Source organism: Melanostigma gelatinosum, assembly GCF_949748355.1.
Source record: "Melanostigma gelatinosum genome assembly, chromosome: 20".
In the NCBI taxonomy this organism is placed as follows: Eukaryota; Metazoa; Chordata; class Actinopteri; order Perciformes; family Zoarcidae; genus Melanostigma; species Melanostigma gelatinosum.
In genome coordinates this window covers 18055725-18076407 of record NC_136653.1, presented here as the reverse complement: position 1 = coordinate 18076407, position 20683 = coordinate 18055725, and the positions used below count along the sequence as shown (strand labels likewise).

Genomic DNA, 20683 nt, shown 5'->3' with positions numbered 1-20683 from the left:
AATCAATAGATTTAAAGATAAAAGGCCTGCAGACTTTGCTGCTGTATTATCGCACTTAATTAGTAGTTTTTACCTAATGTGCTCACAATGAAAATGTTAAATTCCTTCATAGTTGGCCTCATTGTGTCAGGTGTGGAGGCCGGATTAATCACTGCAGCATGGTGTGTTTACGTGCTGCAGCTCGCACATGTTAATAGCAGAGTCCGTCACCATCTCCATGCGTGAACAAGTCGATAAACTATTCTACTTTAGTCTGTTCTGCTGTTTGCAATGTTGCATCCAGGTATCGAGCACCTGAACGCACCACCTCTTATTCCTATGCTCTGCAGCCAGTAACCATATAAGGTTAACAAGTGTAGGTAAAAGTGCACATGCATAACTCCGTGTCAGCAATTAATGTTGCTTATTATTAAGAAATCATAAAGTAATTCTGAAGATAAGGGTGGGTATAATAATAATAAATGCTGTTGCATGATGGGAAATGAAGGATCAGAGTATTTGGAGCCTCAGGGACTAAATGTTAGGATATATTGGCATCTGTTGCTTTGATTTTGACCCAACCGTCGACAGAAAGTAATGGTGACAAGTCACAATCAGGTTTAATACCCACTTTCTCACTTCATTACTTCATACATTTTTACACCTATATATGCATAAACACGTCTATTCTCCCCTGACTGGCAACTGGTACCCACAAATAAATATAATTAACTCTTCAAAGTGTTTCTAATTACAGGGTGCGCGTCTCCGCATGCTGCAACATCTGATACAGAAGCAGCTGTTTTCAAGAGGGTCCCAAACAAACACTCACCAAACAAATGGAAAACACAACAATGCAATAAACAATATCACACAACACAGTAACAATGACTAAACAAACAACCTGCAAATGTTCAAACAAACTAAATAATAGGACAAAAGAGTGCAACCACAGACACAATTAAAATAAAAAGAATGATGTATAAATATATGAACAGTAATAGCATGACTATAACATGGGCAATTTGTTTTAAGATGAGAAAATGAATCATTTTTAAACAATGCTTAAAGAACATTAAGAAATGAAAATAAAATTCTGAAGCAAGCCTGGTTCTAAATTAAATTCACAAAAACTGGTTGCCTGCTCATTTTTAATGAATGGCTGACGAATGCATGATTCATCCCGCTCTAATGAATGCACTTCTGCTTCATAAGTCATGAACTCATGTGGCTCAGGATTCATAAATGATTCAGTTTTGTCTTTTGTTTATTAAGTTATTCCGTTCAAAAGGTGAAAGCTTTGAAAGCTGCAGAAATAAAAGGAGTGTTAGTCCGTCATTAATGAACCGTTCAGCACGTTAACCGGAGGGTCACACCGGCCCATGTCATGGAAACACAGCTAATGACGATTATAACATTCAACAGGTGTGTTTATTTAAATGCAGGACATGAACATGCTGAATATGAATTATGTTATAAAACCTCTCAGTCCTTGCATTCATTAATGTATTCTTGTATTCATATATGTGCATTAGTCGCTGTTAATTTCTCATAAAGTCTCACATGTATGAAGTAATGCTTTGCATGCAGAAGTAAATAATATATGAATTAATGCAGATTAACGTCACCTACTTAAAGCTTAAACTAGAGCCTTTATAATCAAAAGCATCGCTATTTACATTTTTATGAATGTTGTTTTTGCACATTCTGATGTGGACTACTGCTGTTTATAAATGACACTATATATCTTTTAATGGAATTCTCAGAAGATAACAGATATCAGCTTTCATCGTTTGTCTCTACATTGCAGCCATACAACTTTTAAAACCTTTTTAAAAACAACATACATATCACTGAGTCTGGAAAACACAGGTACATAACTTGTGAGGGTTTTTAAAAGTACATTAAAGTCACAAACTTTTACACAGACTTATCTAGTAGTTAGTTATGACTTCTGTTTCTCATTATTTGGACTTTCTATCTCATACTTAAGGAAAGTATCTCTAAATGAGTCCCTGTGTCCGTTTATGAGTCGATCTGAAATGCAGCTTGCTTTGTGGTGTTGCACTGTATTCTGTAACCCGTCACATTCTGTTCCCTGTAAAAGAGTTTCTCCTGTGTTGTAACTGTTACTTTATACTTTGTCATCATCTTAAAGTTGACAGGTAGGTGGATCTGAAAAAACAAACCTCTCCAGCAGCAGAACAACATCTTGTCTGAAAGTATCGACGATATATTCATCTCTTGAGGCTCCATAGCATGATGAATAATCACACTGCCTCTATTATTCTAATATCCAGTCACAGCAGTTCACGTAACACGAGGCATTCAATCATAACGCAGTAATTCAAGAGTTAAATATATTCCTACATAGGCATGACTCATGCATTAAAGCTCGATGAGTCATGTTTTAGTTCTACAGCTCTATAATTGTGATGCCGCATCTTATAATTACAAGATCCGTATTTCATAAAAGAGATCTTTATCTCTTAATTATAAGATTCAGATCTCATAATTATGATCTCTTAATTATCTATAAATGTCTTCCAATGAGATGTTTGCCGTTAACTAAGTTTTGCTTTCTGAATCATTTTGACTTGTTTTTACATAAATGATTTGTTGTTTTCATGTACAGTAGTTATTTCCTCATAAACAGTGGAAAAGTATATTGTTATAGGTATTATTTTCACAGTATTCTTTCCGACTATATGTAGTATTCAAAATATGCTGGCCAGTAAAAGACCAGTCGTTAAAACTTGTGTCAGAACAATTACGTTGTTTAGGTTTGAGTGTTGATCTAGCAGCTTTTATTAGACTACTTTATACAAGTCCAGTATCTTATAATAAAAGTATTTTTATCTAAAGGGGACATTGTCAATGCCTTGCTCTGGGATATGAACTCTGATCATAACTCCCCTCTGGTCCTCTCTCAGGCGTGGAGCGATGGCGTCCGTGTGGCAGCAGGAGCCCTCGGGTTACTCCCCCTGCGTGGAGATCGACTCCAGCTCCGTGAGGTGCAAAGACAGACTCGCGTCTCCGGTCTGGCTGAAGCAGGAACAAGACGACCTGCGCATCATCAAGTGGGAGAACTTTCAATCGGGAGCCTCAGCCGACGCCGTTCAGGACAACACGCCCAGCAGCGCCATGTCGGGTGAGAGCGCACCTACATTCACAGGGTCGTGTCGTCTCAGTCTTTAAAGGGACAGTTCGGGTGTTTTGAAGTGAGGTTGTATGAGGTACTTATCCAGAGTCAATGTAGTGAGTGATTTCAGAATACTTTTACACGCACGGTTCAACATTGTCCTGAAACATATCCTGAATGTTCTGTGATGATTGGACAGTTTCTGATTCATCTACTGATTAGATAAGTACTTCATACAACCCCACTTCAAAACATCTGGACTATCCCTTTAAGCCCGTTTAAGAGAACTGTGTTCCCTGTTGTGCCCAGTGTTCACAGTCTGGATTCAAACACACCAGTCTCTTGAAAAACAAAAACAAGTTTCAGCTTTATTTGAGTTACAAGAACAGCGACACGTTCTGTTTTATGTCATAAAGCATTTACACGACTTCCCCTTTTGGCACATAATGTAAAATCTTGTGTTGTGGCTTTAAAGACCAAATGATATATTTGTTATGATTATACTCATGTCTTAATACTTTGTACAGTTCCTTTTTATTACCCAACAGCCCCACTACAGACGTAATTTACGCCAGAGAAGTAAAGCGACGGAGTTATTTCCACATAATGGGACCACGAGCTGTGTGTTGTAATGCTGTGTTTCCTCCAGCTGCCTCACATGTAGACAGCCTGCCCCCGCGGGTGCTGCTGACCATCACCAAGCTGCAGTGCATGCTGGAGAGCAAACAGGAGCGCATCGCCGCTCTGGAGAGACAGGTGGAGGACCTGATGCAGGACCGCAAGTTCCTGAGGAGCCAGATTGAAAACCTCACGTGTAACCGAGCCATGCCCACCTTTGCGTCGCCCGGTCCACTCGCTGAAGGTCCGTGTCCGACGTGTTTGACTCATAATATCTAACTGGATGCTCTTATTTATGTCGATTTTTGTTGATCACGCGCAGCTCCGAAACCCAGCAAAGTGCAGCACTCGGAGAACAGATCCCGGAAGAGAGAAAGAGCTTCTTCTTGTTCCTCCGACAGCAGCGACAACGGCTCCGAAGCGTCGGGATCGTCGGAGGTTTCGGTGGCCTCGAGTGAGCACAGACGGAAGAAACACCACAAGGACAGGAAGAGATCAAAGAAAGGGAAGGACTACAGCAGGAAGAGAGGCGAGTGGACTTTGTCGTCTAAAGCTGGAACATATATTTGAATGTGTGTCACCAACATTCAAGCCAACACGATAACAGAATTAACAGTCTGCTAGTATATCAGTGTTACTAAAAATACTTCAGGACAACATATCATCCAACAAAAGTGTTTGTTGTGACCGGCCTACCTACAGCCGTGTTGTGTGATGTTAGATACACGTAGATTACCTCCCTCTTTAAAACGTGTAAGAAATACATTTTCAAAAATTGGTGTCACCAACAGTCACATGAACACAAAAACGTGGGAAAGTGGAGTCCAGGTGAGAAAAATACCACAGGTATCCTTTAAGATAAAGTTTTTCTCACTTTTGCACATGCTGATCAAGACTCTGTGTTCGCAATGACTAAATATCCGTCATCCCTTCTGTAATAACCGTGTAATAACATGCCTTGTCACGTTCCTTCCACCCAGCCACGGGTGTCCAGTACGTCATCCACCGCTACAAACAAGTCCTGTCGGCCTTCATCAAGAAGAAAAGCATGAGCGAAGCCTTCCGCCACCTGGGAATCGACCGCAACACCATCGCCAACACGGCCTCCATCGCCGAGCTCCACCTGGCCGGCAAAGACGTGGTCCCCCTGGTGGGCTTGTTCCGCCAAGGAGAAGAGACTCTGGTGAGCTACGCTCAGAGGTGCACCTTGGTCATCGACAGCGACGTCGACCTGTCCCGGAAAATAGACCACATGAAAGCTAACGGCGAGCTGCTGCCCATCTCAGGGAAAAGGCCCAGGGTGCTGCATTCCCACCTGCAGCAGCTGGGGGGCGCTGCAGAGAGCATTCTAATAGGTTGACCATCATTTCACTGCACGGAGGAGGGGTGGAACATAATGCCTTCACGCAGAATATGTTTTGTTTGTTTTTACCTGAACTGCTGGATTCAAATGTTTTATGTGACATTTCTGCATTTCTTTAAAAAGTGAATGCCTCAAAGGGAACAACAATGTTAATTATTTCCAGTTTATGCATCTCAGTATCCACAGATCCACATTCAGGATGTGTATTTTGTACTTGACAGCCAGAAGAGATGATTAATAGCTGCTGTCACCAATGTGTTTTTATTGTTCAACAGCAGAGGAGCGTGTAGTGTTAGAAACACCCACAAGATGGCACTCATATATTATATCATGTTTACAGATCACTCCTCTTGTCATTTTACTCCAAAATGGTGGATCGTCAATTTCCATTTCCCAGCACCTTGCTTTATGTTGGAGGTGTAACTTTCCGCTCATAGGAAATGGTTTTCCTGTGATTCCTGAAGCTGTAATTGAAGCGAGCGTAAATGTTTCTGAACTGCCGACAAATGAAAACACTGCTCAGCGAGTCGTGTTGCTTCTCTGTTCATCAGGTGTTTTCATGTGATGTTACCATTCACGACCTTTTATGGAATATGAAAGCTTTCAGAGAGAGGGGTCGCAGGTCACAGGAGCCTGAAAGTAAAACCTCTGCATCGCATCAACACCCAACACGTATCGCTTCTGTCTCCTGTGAGCCGACGTGTGATTGACAAAATGCAATGCGGCGTTCATGAAACGATTCTGTCTCTTGACCAGAGGAGCGGGCCGATAACCAGCTGAGTAGACGGATGGAGAAGCTGGCCGAGACACCGTCGGGCGACGGTGAGTGTCAGAGCAAAGCGTTGCCGCTGTTTGCTTTCCACACGGAGTGACAAATTACTCGTGCAAAGCCATTAACAGGGGCTGCACCCAGGCCGTTTATCTTTGCATGGGACTCTGTCACTGTCACGGCCATTCACACGCCGGCTATCTGCTTATCTTTCACTCCCCCCCCCCCCACAACCCTCTTCTGTTATGAACTCATTCAGTCATTTCTCATTACCTATCGCTCCTCCATCTCATCTTCATCCTTGCTTTTTCTTGTCTGTCTCCTCTGTTTCACCCAAAACAACAACAACAACAGGCTGGTGTGGTTTGGGATAGTGCGGAAACATTTCACACCAGCAGAGGCGACGTGGAGTTCAGCCTCTCGGCCTGCCGGCAGCCAGAGGGGACAGGTGCATGCTGGTCTGTCGGCAGCGTGAGGTAGAGAAAGAGGTGGGCGTGTTTCTCTCACGTCTTCCCCGCTCTGCTCGCCTCGTCACCGGCTCCAGATGTGACAGCAGGTTTTCTGCAAATGGAGGGAAAAAAGGACGCTGAGAGTAAAGCACAGGATGGGATCAAGGTATATGACGGTACTTCATCTTTGCACACTGGTGGTCAGCATATACCCCTAAAAATAGGAAAGCTAACACTGCAGCGTGGCAGCTGTGAATTTGTTGTTAATGACTCGGCGTGATGGAGCTGAGGATGGAGATAGGATGTGGGCCTAATCGAGCCTGAAGCCTTCCCTCCTCCTCCTCCTCCTCCCCCGGCCTTTTTGACTCACACTGGTGTGTGGAGCCAGCTGGGACTCCATTTTGTGTCTTTCCTGGTTGCAGGTGCCTCGTCACTGCGGAGGCCCCCTCCCCTCCTCCTCCTCGTCTAGCTTTGATCCTGACCTTGACAAAAAGAGCATCTGGACGTTCTCACACAGAGTGGCCTGTAATAACCACCAATCACCCTCTTAATGATGCAAGTGAAATGTGTTTGACCTGGTGGGTTCAAATGTTTTGTTCTTCTGTCAGTGTGGGCCAGACCTGCTGCGTAATGAACACCTCAGACACATTATGTGAAGGATCACGAGGCAAAGAGCTCAGACTTCAATTGATTCTATGCTTTCTGGGGAAAATAGTTCTCGGCTTGGAAACCACTGAGTTTCATGTCACTTTTTAGATTATTTCTGGATATTGAGTTGCTAGTTGTGTTGGCGTCTCCTCCGGCTTATTGTTTAGCAGATTTGTTGTTTTGGGGGAAATATTCTTATTTGCTTTCTTGCCGAGGATTAGATAAGAAGATTGATAACTCTCATGTGTATGAAGCTACAGCGGGGAGGTGTTTAGCTTAGCTTAGCTTATCACAAGGACTGGAAGCAACAGGCAAACCTGGCAGGGTGCAGTTACTACGTCACCTTAATTTGACAAAGAATTTCAAAAATATTTAGAATCAGCTTTATTGGCCAAGTATGCACATACAAGGGATTTTACTGAGTTGTTTTTAAATCCCTGCACAATGTATCTACACAGAAATTAAAATAAGAGCTGTAGGGACAAGGACAACAAAGCAATACAAAATAGGGATGAATATAAATATTGTATATGTACAAAAAGCACCAATAATGCAACGAGAAGAAAATCACATGTTCTGTAAGTTGTAAATAATACAAATAAATGAATACTGAAAGGATGTACATGGACTGGATGATGACGAAAACCACAACTTGTCCTTTTTACACATTGGATTTTATACAAACTAGATATAACATGATATTTACTGAGCTTTTGGTGTGTTTTCTGAAACTAGCCGTTTCTCCTCGTTTCCACTCTTTGTGCTGAGCTATGCTGGAGCCAGAGTACTATTAGCTTAGCATCAACACCACATACAAGGGGAAAAGCTAGCCCGGCCCTGTCCAAAAACAGAGATTAGCTGTTTCCCCCCTTTTCTAGTTATTGTGCTAATTGGCTGCTAGCTCTAGCTTCATATTTACGAACACCAGAGTGTTTAAACTGCTGCCATCTCAGGTAGAACTCTTAATTCCGCTACAAACCAAATTATTTTTCATAATTTCCTTTGCTTTACATCTTTAGTAAGTTTGCAGAGTGCGTCTGGTGTTTTTGAACAGCAGTGACAGGAATCGAGCTCTAGACTCGGTGATACAGCCTCATAACTAAAGGACTTGACAACATGGCAGTGGTCATCAGTTACTCATTTGGAAGCACACACTGTTAGTGTCAGGCCGGCTGCACAGAACTCAAACTGATTCCAATTCCCCAAAATGAACGGACAGTTGACGTGACTGCATGTCTCTGCACCTTTCCTCCGCCCTCGGTCTTCCTGCTAATGGAATCTTAAAATAACCTGCCGGGAAAAAGAAGTGGGTCAGAGCACCAGCGCGACGCCGGTCCAAAAACATCAAGTAGTGCATTGTGGGTATTTCCCCCTGTGGTATAATTGAGGTGGGGGCCGGCGCCTGCGCACTGGTGGGGGACTGTTCTTGTCCTCTTTCTGCAGAGAGGGGACGTCAACTACAGTTTTTGTCAACCAAAATCATAGTTTGTCATGTTTTTGTTCCCCGCACTATATATTGTCTAATGCACGAGACACCACGGGGTTGTTTCTGTGCATCCAGTTCACTCTCGTCATGTTCTATTGTTTGTGGCCGGACGCATCATGCACACACACACACACACCCGTCCGTGCGCAGCTGATTAGATTTGGTCTGATGGGTTAACAGTAACGAGCTCCCACTACAGTGTAGCGTGACTCTTTAAACATGCATGTGAAGACATGGATATGGACAACATGGATGCAAACCGTCTCAGACACAATGTTTGCCCTGCTGTTTTTTTTGTAAACCCTTCAAGCTGTCCACACAAGCCAGTGAAATGATCATTAATGACACGCCTCGTGGCAATTATAAAATAGAGATGATGCTGATCTGGATCTACAATGACAGCCTTGCTGCCAGCGCAGCTCCATCAACACGTCTTGAGGTATTGCTGGTGCGCTCTCCATCTGGCTGCCACTGATAAGAACTTACTGGGGGCTGCTGGATAATAGTCTCGCAAGCTTAAAGCCAGGAGGGTGGGGGTGGTGGGGGGGGGGGGGGCATAATGTATTCTGAGGGAATTCAGCAAACAGGACCCTATAAACCAAACCTCATCTCCCCCTTTGAGCACATTTGGGCAAAGACAGCCCACTATTTCGATATTTATTCCTGGAGAGACAAGATGGCTGCACTCGGCCACAACATCCGTGAGCAAGTGCTGTTGCGTGTAACAGTGCAGTAATCAACCGCTGAGCTTCTGCGCTCAAGTGGATCTATTTCTCCGTGCAGCAGCTGCATGGCCTCGTCTCTTTGCACTGTTTGGAAATATGTAAAGCTGGTGCAACCTCTATTTTCAGGGTCAGAGGCGCCCCCCCCCCCCCCAGGTGTCCTCAGACTGACAGCGGTGCCTCATGGGAGATGTAAGAGCAAAAAATGATACATGATTGTACGCCGTGGGCTCCGAAAGGTTGCGTGTGTACATTTAGTGGGAGCATTGTGGGTAGTCGGGTCATTTTATGAATCTGTTTTCGGACACAACCTCCAAAGATAGAAGGCAACCTGTGAAAATGTGAAAAATATGTGTTTTTTTCTCTCTCTCTCCTCCCCAGAAACCAGCAAACTCATGTGACGGCGACGTCAACCACCGACAAAGAGGAGATGATGGGATGTGACGCAGAAGAATACGCAAGATGACAGCATGAAGGAACCCAACCCCACCCTCAAATCCTGTTGGTTGTCCGCTCAGTGACGCAGGACAAATCTTTGGCACACAAAAAAAAGAAAAATCCTTTCCAAGGGGACTGGATTCAGGCAGACACACAACTCAGGGTGTGAAAGACTCACAATGTGCTCCAGAATGTTTGCTGACAATCGGGGATGATTGAGAGTGCGTGCGTCGTGATGAAGAGCGGCCAAACACCAAAGTATTCATGAGTAGGCATCATCTCAGCGGTGGTGTCTATTTCCTGGCGTGTTTCAGCATGAGAAGGTTGTTTGACTCGGACGATTCTGTCACAGTTCTGTGGGTTCTCTCTCTCTCTCTCTCTCTCTCTCTCTCTCTAGCCGAGGTGATGACAGGAAGAAAGTGAAAGTAAAGGAAATAAAGCAAGTGTGGTAGAGTGAAATGACTCGAATGCAACCGGCCATTAACCGCCGATCAGAGCTGTCATGTTATCTGGAAACACAGACAGATGGGATGTTTGGCCGGAGGGGAAATGCTTTCCCTATCTGCCGTAGTGATGAAGTCCGAGCTTGGAGAGCGAGAGATGTGCTTTGGAAAATGATTTCACGCCACACACACACTCACACACACACACACACACACACACACACACTGTCTCTGAAGATCTGAGGTCTGGCCTGGTTGTATTTTCATTTAGGAAAGGAGGGATTCTGCCAGATTAGGGGACGCTGGGCTTCTCTGTGTATTCTCTTCTACTTGACCTCTATTATGATAACAGATGTTAATTACACACTGCTGGGTTTCCCAATGAATCTGCCAGTTGTTCTCACGCATCCTCTGCTCTTTCACAGAATCACAGAACACGCATTGAGGTTTTATTTTTTAGCAAAACACTCTGTGCACTCTGTTGTGTTACGGCATTTTTTTATTGTGGCGTGACCACATGTGGGATGGCTGCATGAAGGCCGGGTGCACTTGCTCAAAAGCGGATTCGGTGTTGTCAGAGTGTTCAATATGTTTGCTCCATCGGGGAATTCCAGCACTAGAAAATAAGCTGAGGAAGGCAAAACTCAAAGTGAAACTCACAAGGATTGCATTAAAAGTTAACAAATAGTTTATAAATATTTTTGGCAAGTGCTGTTGATGAACCCTTGAAAACAACAAACTTTTACGAGGACTTCCAGGGATGACAGGATGAACACAAACAGACATTATGCACTCATAACATCTGGGCAGAGGACCGAGTGCTGAAGAGCCTCAGAGCAGCAAGTTACACAACTCCTCTCCACTGGGGAAAGAGGACAAACTCTGATGATGAGTCACTGTTGGTGCCCCGCTGGTTGTACTCATGTGGGATGGCAGAGGAGTGGGCGGGGAAAGGTCAGAAGCACTTTGTTGTTCATGTTGTGTTTAATGCATTTCATGCACTACCTGTGCAAGAGGATTTAAACACAGTAGGTGGCCTGGCTCTTTGGATGGAAACATTGCAATGGATGCAACCTCATTGTCGGTCCACTACTTTGGTCCGGACTGAAATATCTCGACGCTTGCCATGAGATTTTCTTAACACGTTCATGGTTCCCAGATGATACATCCTAATGACTTTGTTGATCCGCTTCATTTTTCTCTTGCACCACATTGAGCTTGACATTTGTGGTTTTGAGTAAAAAAGGTCTCGGCAATTATTGCAGAGAGTTCCTTGAAATATGCCACAGATTTGCATTCAATTGGGACGTACTACTCCCTCATAACAGCAGCACCTTGAACTCTTGCTGGTATATGTGCTGCTCAAAGGACTGTGTATTTGAACGCACACTGTCACTCTCACTGGTCGACTTGAAGCCATCGTCAGTGTTATTAGTAACACCTGTGCTTTTCCTACTACGACCAGTCAAAAGGTCCGCTGTGAAAGAGGCCTTTCGTCATAACGTTGGTGAACGCTTCATTCCTCATCCAGCACCATCGTCAGGTAAAGAATTGATTTTATGACTAAATACCTGTAAAACCAATGACATTCCTCTCAGCTTCAGCTGGACTTTGTGTTTAATGCCGATTAGCAAAGATGTTGAACGTGGTAAACAGTATACCTTTGAAACATCAGCATGTTAGCATGTAGCTCAAAGCACAGGCATTTGAAATTCCTTCAATATAAACACAGCCGTTACTGTAATGTGTAATCTTATACATTTGTAGAAAACACAAACGGTTCATCACAAACTGAATGTCACTGGAAAGGTGACATCAACGCCTGCAGAGCTGCAGAGGGTGCGAGTGTGAACATGTCTCAAAGAAAGCGCTGTGTTAAGATTATGAACGTCAAATTGTGTTGCTATAAATACATATTACGTACATCAAATACATCGTCATTCAGCCGACTTACGTCACAACCTGCAGCGAATGCATTCACGTCACACGTAAACCTCGTGGGCTGCTGCTGTGCCCCCACACTGAGATTAGCTATGTGTCAAGCTCGTGCTCCCCACCAATGAATTTATGCAAACAGTTATTTATTTCAAAAACAATCAGCAAACAAGGTGACGTGCTTTCGACTGCATTGTCCTCTGCACACATTGAGAAAGAAAGGAAGACGGATGAGAGCGCTTTCATGTAACTCCTCCACTAAAGACTCCCAAAATGCTCATATAAACATTGTAATGATCAAGGTTGTAAGGTCAAAAAAAAATGGAGCGTCATGCATGTGTATAGCTGTGCCAATGATATAATGATCCTTCTATTAACTGCGCAATCCATACACTCATTTAAGTGGCTCATGATGTGCTCTACCCCACAGCTGGGAAAGTCACGGCCCAGTGGATCACCACAATGGCAGCCAGTCATTGCCGACAGCCACGGGCCTGTCAGGCATTCACACCACGTCCCTACGGCCACAATAGCCTCATCAGTAGCCTCATCAGTAGCCTCATTCAATCAGTCCTCGCAGACGGGAGTCGACTCGGGTGTTGCAGAGCCAGCCAGCCGTCCACTGATCTGCATCACAGAGGCATCAACAATCGCAGCGCGCCTCCTTAAATCTCCTTGAAGTGATCTCTGATTCCGGCCTCCTTAAATCTCCTTGAAGTGATCTCTGATTCCGGCCTCCTTAAATCTCCTTGAAGTGATCTCTGATTCCGGCCTGATTGTACCCGACACTGTGCCATGATGACCATTTGATGAGTGCAGGGGGAGGAAGGGCGCCGTGGCCTCGTGTTGTCTTCTTTGTGGGAATTTTTTAAGCAGCATTGTTACAAACGAAAGCGGACAAAGCATCAAAACATAAGGCAAAATAAAAGGAGATTTAAAAACAATTAAGAACATTCATTAAAACATTAAAAAACAGTGCAAGAAATAAAATGCAGTCGTAAAATGCAGAAATGCAGGAAATTGATTCATATATGAATTGAATGTGGTTCAATTAAAGGCAGCAGCAAACAGAAAGGTCTTCACTCTTGATTTAAAGGAGCTGAGGGTCTCAGCAGACTAGAAGTAACCTTGTAATGGCGGTGCAGGACAGAGCAGGGTCCAGTCGGTGGGCCGATTCGAGGCTGATATCGATTCCCACATGTGCACACACACACACACACAGAGGGAGCGACTGTGTTAATCAATTTCCGTATCAATCAATCAATCAACCTTCATGAACTGCTGCTTGTCCGTCACCACTGCAGCAAAACCGCTCTCGAAGGCGCTCCGATGACACGCACGTATTCCCCATCCCGTTTCCAAAGCGACCCAACGGGCTGAAGGACCGCTGATGCAGTTTTTATTCCAACGACGTTCTTGTGAATGTGAAGAAAAATTGATTCTTGAATTTGTCTTTGCGGCGTTTCGCACACGGGCATCGATCACACTGTAAACGTCTCTGCGCCGTGTAACGCAATTACACCGCCCAAGTTCATGCTTTCATGTAGAATGTTGATTTATTCTGTCTGAAGTCACGGAGACTCACTTCCTGAGTTCATGTCACAATGCAGAGATGCTCGTAATAACAACGCAGGCCGAGTTCAGTGAGTGGGCTGCAAGAGACTTGTCATTCGAGCCACTTAATTTTCAACAACATAATTGTCCTCGACCACTTACACTGTTCTGAATCCGAACACATTTCATAAATGGTTTGTCGGCGGAGTCGGTCTGAAAGCATGTCTCACCACAGCTACTTTAATTTCAGGTAAGACACTTTGTTCATTCAATCTTTCTTAAGCTAATTATATGTGTAAGTGTCTGGCTTCAGCTGTTGTGTTTCATGTCTTCAGGTAGTTTTGGTCATCTGAGGGATAATTATTCAAACAAAAGCCGTGCAGCTCTGGGAGAGGAAAGGAAATCAGCTTTTGCGCACCCAGTGAGATTGCATAAGTATGTGTTTGCAGATGATAATCATCAGTGAACATATTTTATTGTGTGGAAATGGATAACAGTTTCCAGCTTAATTTGGCTAAAATCATATTTATTGTGCTTTTATTCTGTCAAAACACGCATGAAATGAGAAGACTAAAATAAGCACATCAAAGCAGAAGGACGTGCAGTTATGTACAGTATGTGCAAAGGATTATTGGATCGTGCAGCCATCTTGTGTGTTTGATAAGATGAGATATCTCACGGTTGCAGTGTCAGTCAGAGAGGACCATCCGTCTCGGTGTTGAGACGAGCGGCTGATCAGCGGGTGAGAAGCTCGCAGTGCAGCAGAGCACTATGTAGGTTACCTGTCAGGAAATTAAGCCTATTAACTGCTTATGTAACACGTCACACATTTGGCACGTGGGTTCTCATCCAATATTTCACAAGTGGCAAGAGAGGCAGACTTTTGGAACGACAAGTGGACTCATCGGTAAGTTCTTGCACAACCCTGACATTAAACTTTTGCTGCAGTGTTACTGTTGCATCACATTTTCAATTATAACACAAACATTTTCCACTCCGATGGTACACTTGTACCTGCTGTTGTGCAAAGGGGATCAACAAAGTCCGAAGGGTGTATCCTCTGTGCACTGGGAATGTTTATTCACCAAATGTCATGCCAACAATAGTTGTAGCAGATAGATCACTAAAAAACTCACAAATGTTAACCTCATGGTGGCGCTAGTGAAAAAGTCAAGGGATCACAAACATCTCTAGAATTTGTCCTCTGGAAACCATGAATATCTGACACAAATGTCAAGGCAATCCCTCCAATAGTTGTTGAGGTATTCTAGTCTGGACTGAAGTGGTGGAGCAACCAACTGGCCGGCACTGCCATTCATAAAACCACGAATAAGAGAAGATATGTGCAATTAGCAAAGCATGGCAAAAAAGACCAACACCTACAGAAGCAAAAAAACAAATCACAATCTTTGTTTCATAGATTACGCGACTAAACTAATGGCTGCTTACCATGAAATATGTCAAAAAGAGGATTAAAAATCATTTGTTTTTTTGTATTTTTCTGTTCTGAAACTGATCAAATATCGGGGCAGGGGGTAGGGAGGTGAGTCCAGTCTGCACACTGAGCTGGACCTTTGCCCACTCTAATCATACAGCTATTATGACCATCAGTGCACCCCCATCCTTGGTCTTGATTCAGCCTCCAGGAGCCATTTGTAAAGCAGCGGAGCAGGAATTGAGGTTGGTTTACGGCCGTCGCCCAAGCCTGGAGGACGTGCTCCTGGGAGCCACGCGGGGTTCCACCCAGACGGAGAGTGGGGGCGGGGGGGGTCATTGGTAGGAGGTGGAGGTGAAGGTGAAGCAGACCGGTGATACGCAGTGTGTTTGAACTGGACAGAGACATCACTGGCCCCGAGATTTATTATCGGCTACCAGGGGCCCTAAAGACGACTGATTGATGAGGCCCTACACGGTCAAAGCACTGGACCTATTGCAGTTCCTCTTTTGAGCAATGAAAATTGTCATCCTCTTTTTTTTGTCGGGTGTCTTCCTCTACTTCTTGTCATTTTCTTTTCTTCATTTCAGTGAAAATAAAAACAAGTCAGTCTTTTTTCTCTCTCCTGCTATTATCATTGACCTTTCTTGTCATGATTGATCTTTTTAGGTCTTGTTAATTATGAGAAACATCTCATTACAGTTGAGAGAGCAGTTTCACTATATGTCAACAACAACCTTCGAATGTATCTGAAGATGTTTGAGCCAGACAAAGATTAAATTAACAAACAAATACAATAAAATAACCGCCTGTTGGCCCTGCAGTCACAGTCCAGGTTCCATCAATATTTCAGCTACAGAGGCCTCCAAAAGAGTTCAAACTGCTGTGCTTTCTTGCAAGTTGGGGTCATGTTCCAGACATGAGCTTGAAAGGCGACTTCAACAGACTGACCAACTGGACCGAGGTGGGATTGGATATCAGTAGAAGGGACTGGACTTTCTTTGCCCTCTTGAATCCCAACAAAGCATAAAGTGTCATTCAGTTCGACACGAGAAGATCCGAGCAGCTCTGCGAATAATAACTGCACATTGGTGATGTTAAACTGGAGTTTTATTGTAGTTAATGACAGACAGAATGTGCTATTCTAAAGGATAACATCAAGTACCTTTAGCTTTGTTATTACTTGGTTTATATATGGCTAGATGTGGAATTAAATTGATTGAGTTGGTGAAACAACAATGAGGTGAATACACCAATCTAATATGCTTTGTTGGATAACAAGAGGTATTTCTCTCTCTCTCTCTCTCTCTGATAGTTACATGCTTCTGGGTGTTTAGGGTAAAACAATCACTGTGCCATCTGTTACTCTGTAGGATGAATTAACAGCTTCACTGGTTGAGCAATTCGTTTCTGACAGTTTGAGCAGAATCAATAATTTGATGAGAGAGTCATAGCTGCATGAAATCTCACTTTTCCACAGCACGGAGAGGTTGTCAAAGGATGTGCTGGGCACATTTTTAACATATTATAAGAGGTATTATTAATGTAAACTCAATATTTACATATGCCATAACTCTGATCAACACTAACAATCAGTCATACACAAAAACGACAACTTACTTTCATTGTTATATTTTTACAGTGAAATGCACCGCCATCAATTCTGCAGCTTTAGCTTCATGTAATTAGCTTATAGTGGTTATGAATCTAGGTTTATAGGAAGCCAAACTCAGTAGAAGTAAGTTGTATCCAATTACACATTTTGATAATGTCATCCTTCATTTATTAATTTAGCATAACACTCCCTCACTTTTAATGAGTAAACACGCCAGTTGTCACCGCTGTTATTAAAATTGCAGTTTAGCTAGTGCGGAAATAATGCTAGTAGTTAAGCTAGCGTTTAGCTTGCTAACAGCTCTCTTGCGGCTTAATGGCGGCTTGGATTGCTAATGCTTGTGTGCTAGCAAGCTAAACAGCTTAAAAATAGCTTACGGTATACGTTAGCAAGCTAAACGGGTGTAGAAATTGTGTCCGTTAGTTAGCGATATTTTCCAGGTCTGAATTAATTTTTTAGACAGGATATTCATGGAGCCCATTTCTGCCAGCAAAATTAAAAATCAGTACAAAAATATATATTTTTTTATTTCTTTTTTAATTTACAAAAATAAAAACCAAGAAAAAAAAATGATGAGACAGCAAGTCGGTTTTATTCTTTCTACGCCAGAACTGCTTCCTGCTGAAAATCCTTCCAAGGGTGCGTTTGCTTAGTACAATCTCACGTTTCGCATGCTTTTTTTTCACAAATATTTCAAAATTAGTGGCACTAATATATGATTTATTAATATTGTAATAAGCTCAATCCCACAAGCTGAATTGATTTGAGCCGAGCTTTAGATACCACCAGGCAGTCCTTAAGCTGAACTCTCAGTCCAGCTCTGGCTCAGCCCCACAGCGGCCCTCTTGTAATGGGACACTGCTCTCCAGTGCTGTCATGGCCTGTTGCACCTGACTCTCTCCTCGCTGCACGCTGCAGGCTGCAGGCTCCTGTTGGCTAATTTATGACACTATCAGGAACTAGAACTCAAGCATGTAAATGCAGGCAGAGTAAGTATGAAGATGACTTTTGCCTTCTTAGGCCACTAGATATGCTACTACTGCCAGAAACTTGGATACAAATATTTGTTTGTTCAGTGCATGTTTTTACTGGCTTCTCTGCTTCATTTGGATTCCTTATTTGCAAACTTTGGGAGTGGCTCAGGACATTGCAGCTGTGTTTACCTGTGCACAGGTGTGTGTGTGTGTGTGTGTGTGCATGTCTAAATCTATTCTTTACGAGCACCATCCATGTGTCTCTGTGTGCTTTTTCCCTCTCACCATCAGCCATCAAAGGTCAGTGAATATGAATATTATATGTATTAATCATCATATTTTCTGGACAGAGGATTGTCTTATGTTCAGTGTAAGTTGTATTAATCGTTGCTGAGCAGTAGTGCGACTCTTTGCCTGGTAAGATCTGTGGTTTTTATCTGATACGTGTCGGTGTTTCTACATTTCCTCGACCTGAATCCTGAACCATTCCCCTCTCGTGATGAGTGTTGTGGAAATACTTTAATTACAGCAAGAACTGAACAAAATACATGTCTTTTACTTCGCTTCAGGATCTTTATCTTCCATTAGCAGCCACTTGCATCTCGCCGTGCACTCTTTTAAGTGAAAGTATTTTTCACTTTGCTCCAGCGAGTCTGACTATCTTGGCTTGTAGACCTGCAGTCTTGTGCCGAGGTCCACCCGAAACTTTAACCCACTCGTCAGCGTCGGAGATTAGTCCATGTCGGTGTCCCCTTAGGCCAAAGGGATCTTCTGTTTCATTGGAGAGCGTCAAGTGGCCAGACCTCCACCTTCACATCTCTCAGATCAGAGACTACACTTTGGGCTTTTTAAAATTTAGTTCATCTTTGTTTTTTCAATGCAAACAATGTGATTTTGACTATATTTTCTTGCAAAACCACAGTAAATACATGAGACTGACCCTAAACAACTAACTAAAAGTGACAAGCAGCCAGTGCTCCAGGGCGGACAAAGGTTAGCTCACCGTCTCCTCTCAGGGCTCATTTCCTCGCTGGTCGGAGGTGTCCAGTGTGAGTCCTTCGGTTTCGCCCTCCTGTCTCGTGTGTCACATAGAGGCAGCGATGTATAATTGAAGACATCTGCAGGTTACTTAGGCGCTGTACATTAGGACGAACGCAAGTGTAATTACTTACACGTGGATGCTCATGAACGGGAGTCGAATTGTTCTTCATAGATAACGACTGAGAATATCTATCTACATGTATGTGTGCCAGTTTTATGTTGCTCTGCAGGGATTTATTCACAGTAACCCGATCAAACCGATTCATATCGTGGTAATCAGAAGTAACTGCTGGAAAGTGAATCCAACAGGCGATCTCCCTTGAACATACCGTACTTTTCGGACTATAAGCCGCTACTTTTTACCCCACGCTTTGAGGCATCGGCTTATAGTCCGGTGCGATTTATATACGGATTTTTCCGTAGCTTTTCTCCGCCACAACAACAACCGCAACTTCCGGTTCCGGTCTAACACAACATTTACCAGCTCCCGACACAGAACAGTTGCTACCAGCAACCCCTCTGCTACCAGCTGTTACTGACAGGGTCGCTACAATATGGATGAAGTACCTTTGACCTACCTCTCACTAGGACTGTTAACAAAAAAGGTTGAACGGCAAGATGCTTTTAACAGTACATGTCCGACTCGCTAGCTTCTAAGCTGCTGTTAGCTGTTGTGTTGCTGCTAGCACAACAGCTATTCAGAGCTATGAGCAACAACAGTTATTGCCTCATTGCTTTTCGTTTGGTAGCCGTGAGAGACCTTAGTCTGTAATGCAAGCATGTCTGCATGAAAAGATGTACAAAGATATATTGTATATTCGCGAATGCTAATCGCGGTTAGCATTTCCCCATTGTTGTTGTAATGTTAAAATTAGCTTAGAAGCTAGCGACATGTTATGATGTTCACAGAAGAAGACAACTTTAGCACTGTTAAAAACATCTTGCTGTTCAACGGGGACACCTGCGGCTTATATACCAGTGCGGCTTATCTATGTACACATTCTTTTTTCTTTTAAAAATCAGCTGGCGCGGCCTATATACCGGTGCGCTCTATAGTCCGGAAAGTACGGTAAATGAAGTGAGCACCGATAATAAATGGAGCGGCCCTCTGCAGTGCTGTGCGCTTAGGCCCTCTAACCAGCTTTCCTTAGTGTATCAATGGGCGTCTATATGGGGAAAGTAATTCCTGCTAATCCCATCGTATCTTCTACGAGGGGGGGGGGGGGGGGGGATTGCTAGTGAGATTAGCTCGCGTTAGCTCCTCCTCTGTGGTTTACACACAGAGTAGGCCGGGCTCGGACCACCACTGCTTCTAATGCTAACCTTTTGCACAGAAATGGATGAACTATTTTTCCAAAATGTTTCAAGTCCTTGTTAGAGAACAATGTAAGTTTGTTTCCGTTTGCTCTGCTTTTGTTTCCGGCTTTAGTTTTCTGTGGATTCAGTTGTTAATGAGGAACTGTGAGGGGAGCAACGGGCATCTTTACCTTGCATGTTTTCATGCAAATATACAATCCTGCTTTTCCTCTTAGTGCATTTGTTAACCTAGTGTTAATAGCATCGTGTTGTGATTTTACCATTGTGTGATAAATGTTACATGAATGGTCCAAATGCACAAAGATAAACAATATGGGGATAGTAGGAAACACACTCTGCTTTGAATTGTTAGAGGCAGGAAAATAAATGTACATCAAGACTTGTATGGATTGTAAAATTCTCAATTCTGCAGTTGTCAGTTATCAGAAATTGTATGTAAAGTGATTTACCATCTTTAAAACACAACTTCTCATGGTTTAAATGACAAACTATTAAATAAGAGAAAGCTAATGATTCCTAAATACTATGATGCATCAGTATCCCAATAATAAAACCACTTGATGGATGACCTTTATTTTGTGTAGGCCAACAAGAAATTAGCATCGTACTAGTTTCCTTTGACAAAAATCCACTTGTCTTTTTTAAGACATGTAAAAATACACGCGAGACGTAAAACCCTGTAAAACACAATTTTCGCTTGTGTTAACCACAGACCTTATTTCAGACTCACCAAAAAAAACATTCAAAAAACCCAC

General features: G+C 43.2%; 1 protein-coding gene across 1 annotated transcript; it reads left to right on the top strand.

Annotated features, from left to right (window-relative positions):
* Positions 1–2922: 2922 nt before the first annotated feature.
* LOC306794031 (coiled-coil domain-containing protein 106-like) lies at positions 2923–5099 on the top strand (the record flags this gene model as incomplete). The annotated part of the gene is made up of 4 exons (XM_079291893.1): positions 2923–3130; positions 3771–3983; positions 4062–4268; positions 4720–5099. The coding sequence occupies 4 exons, from the start codon at positions 2923–2925 to the stop codon at positions 5097–5099; spliced, it is 1008 nt and encodes a 335-aa protein (XP_079148019.1).
* Positions 5100–20683: the final 15584 nt, after the last annotated feature.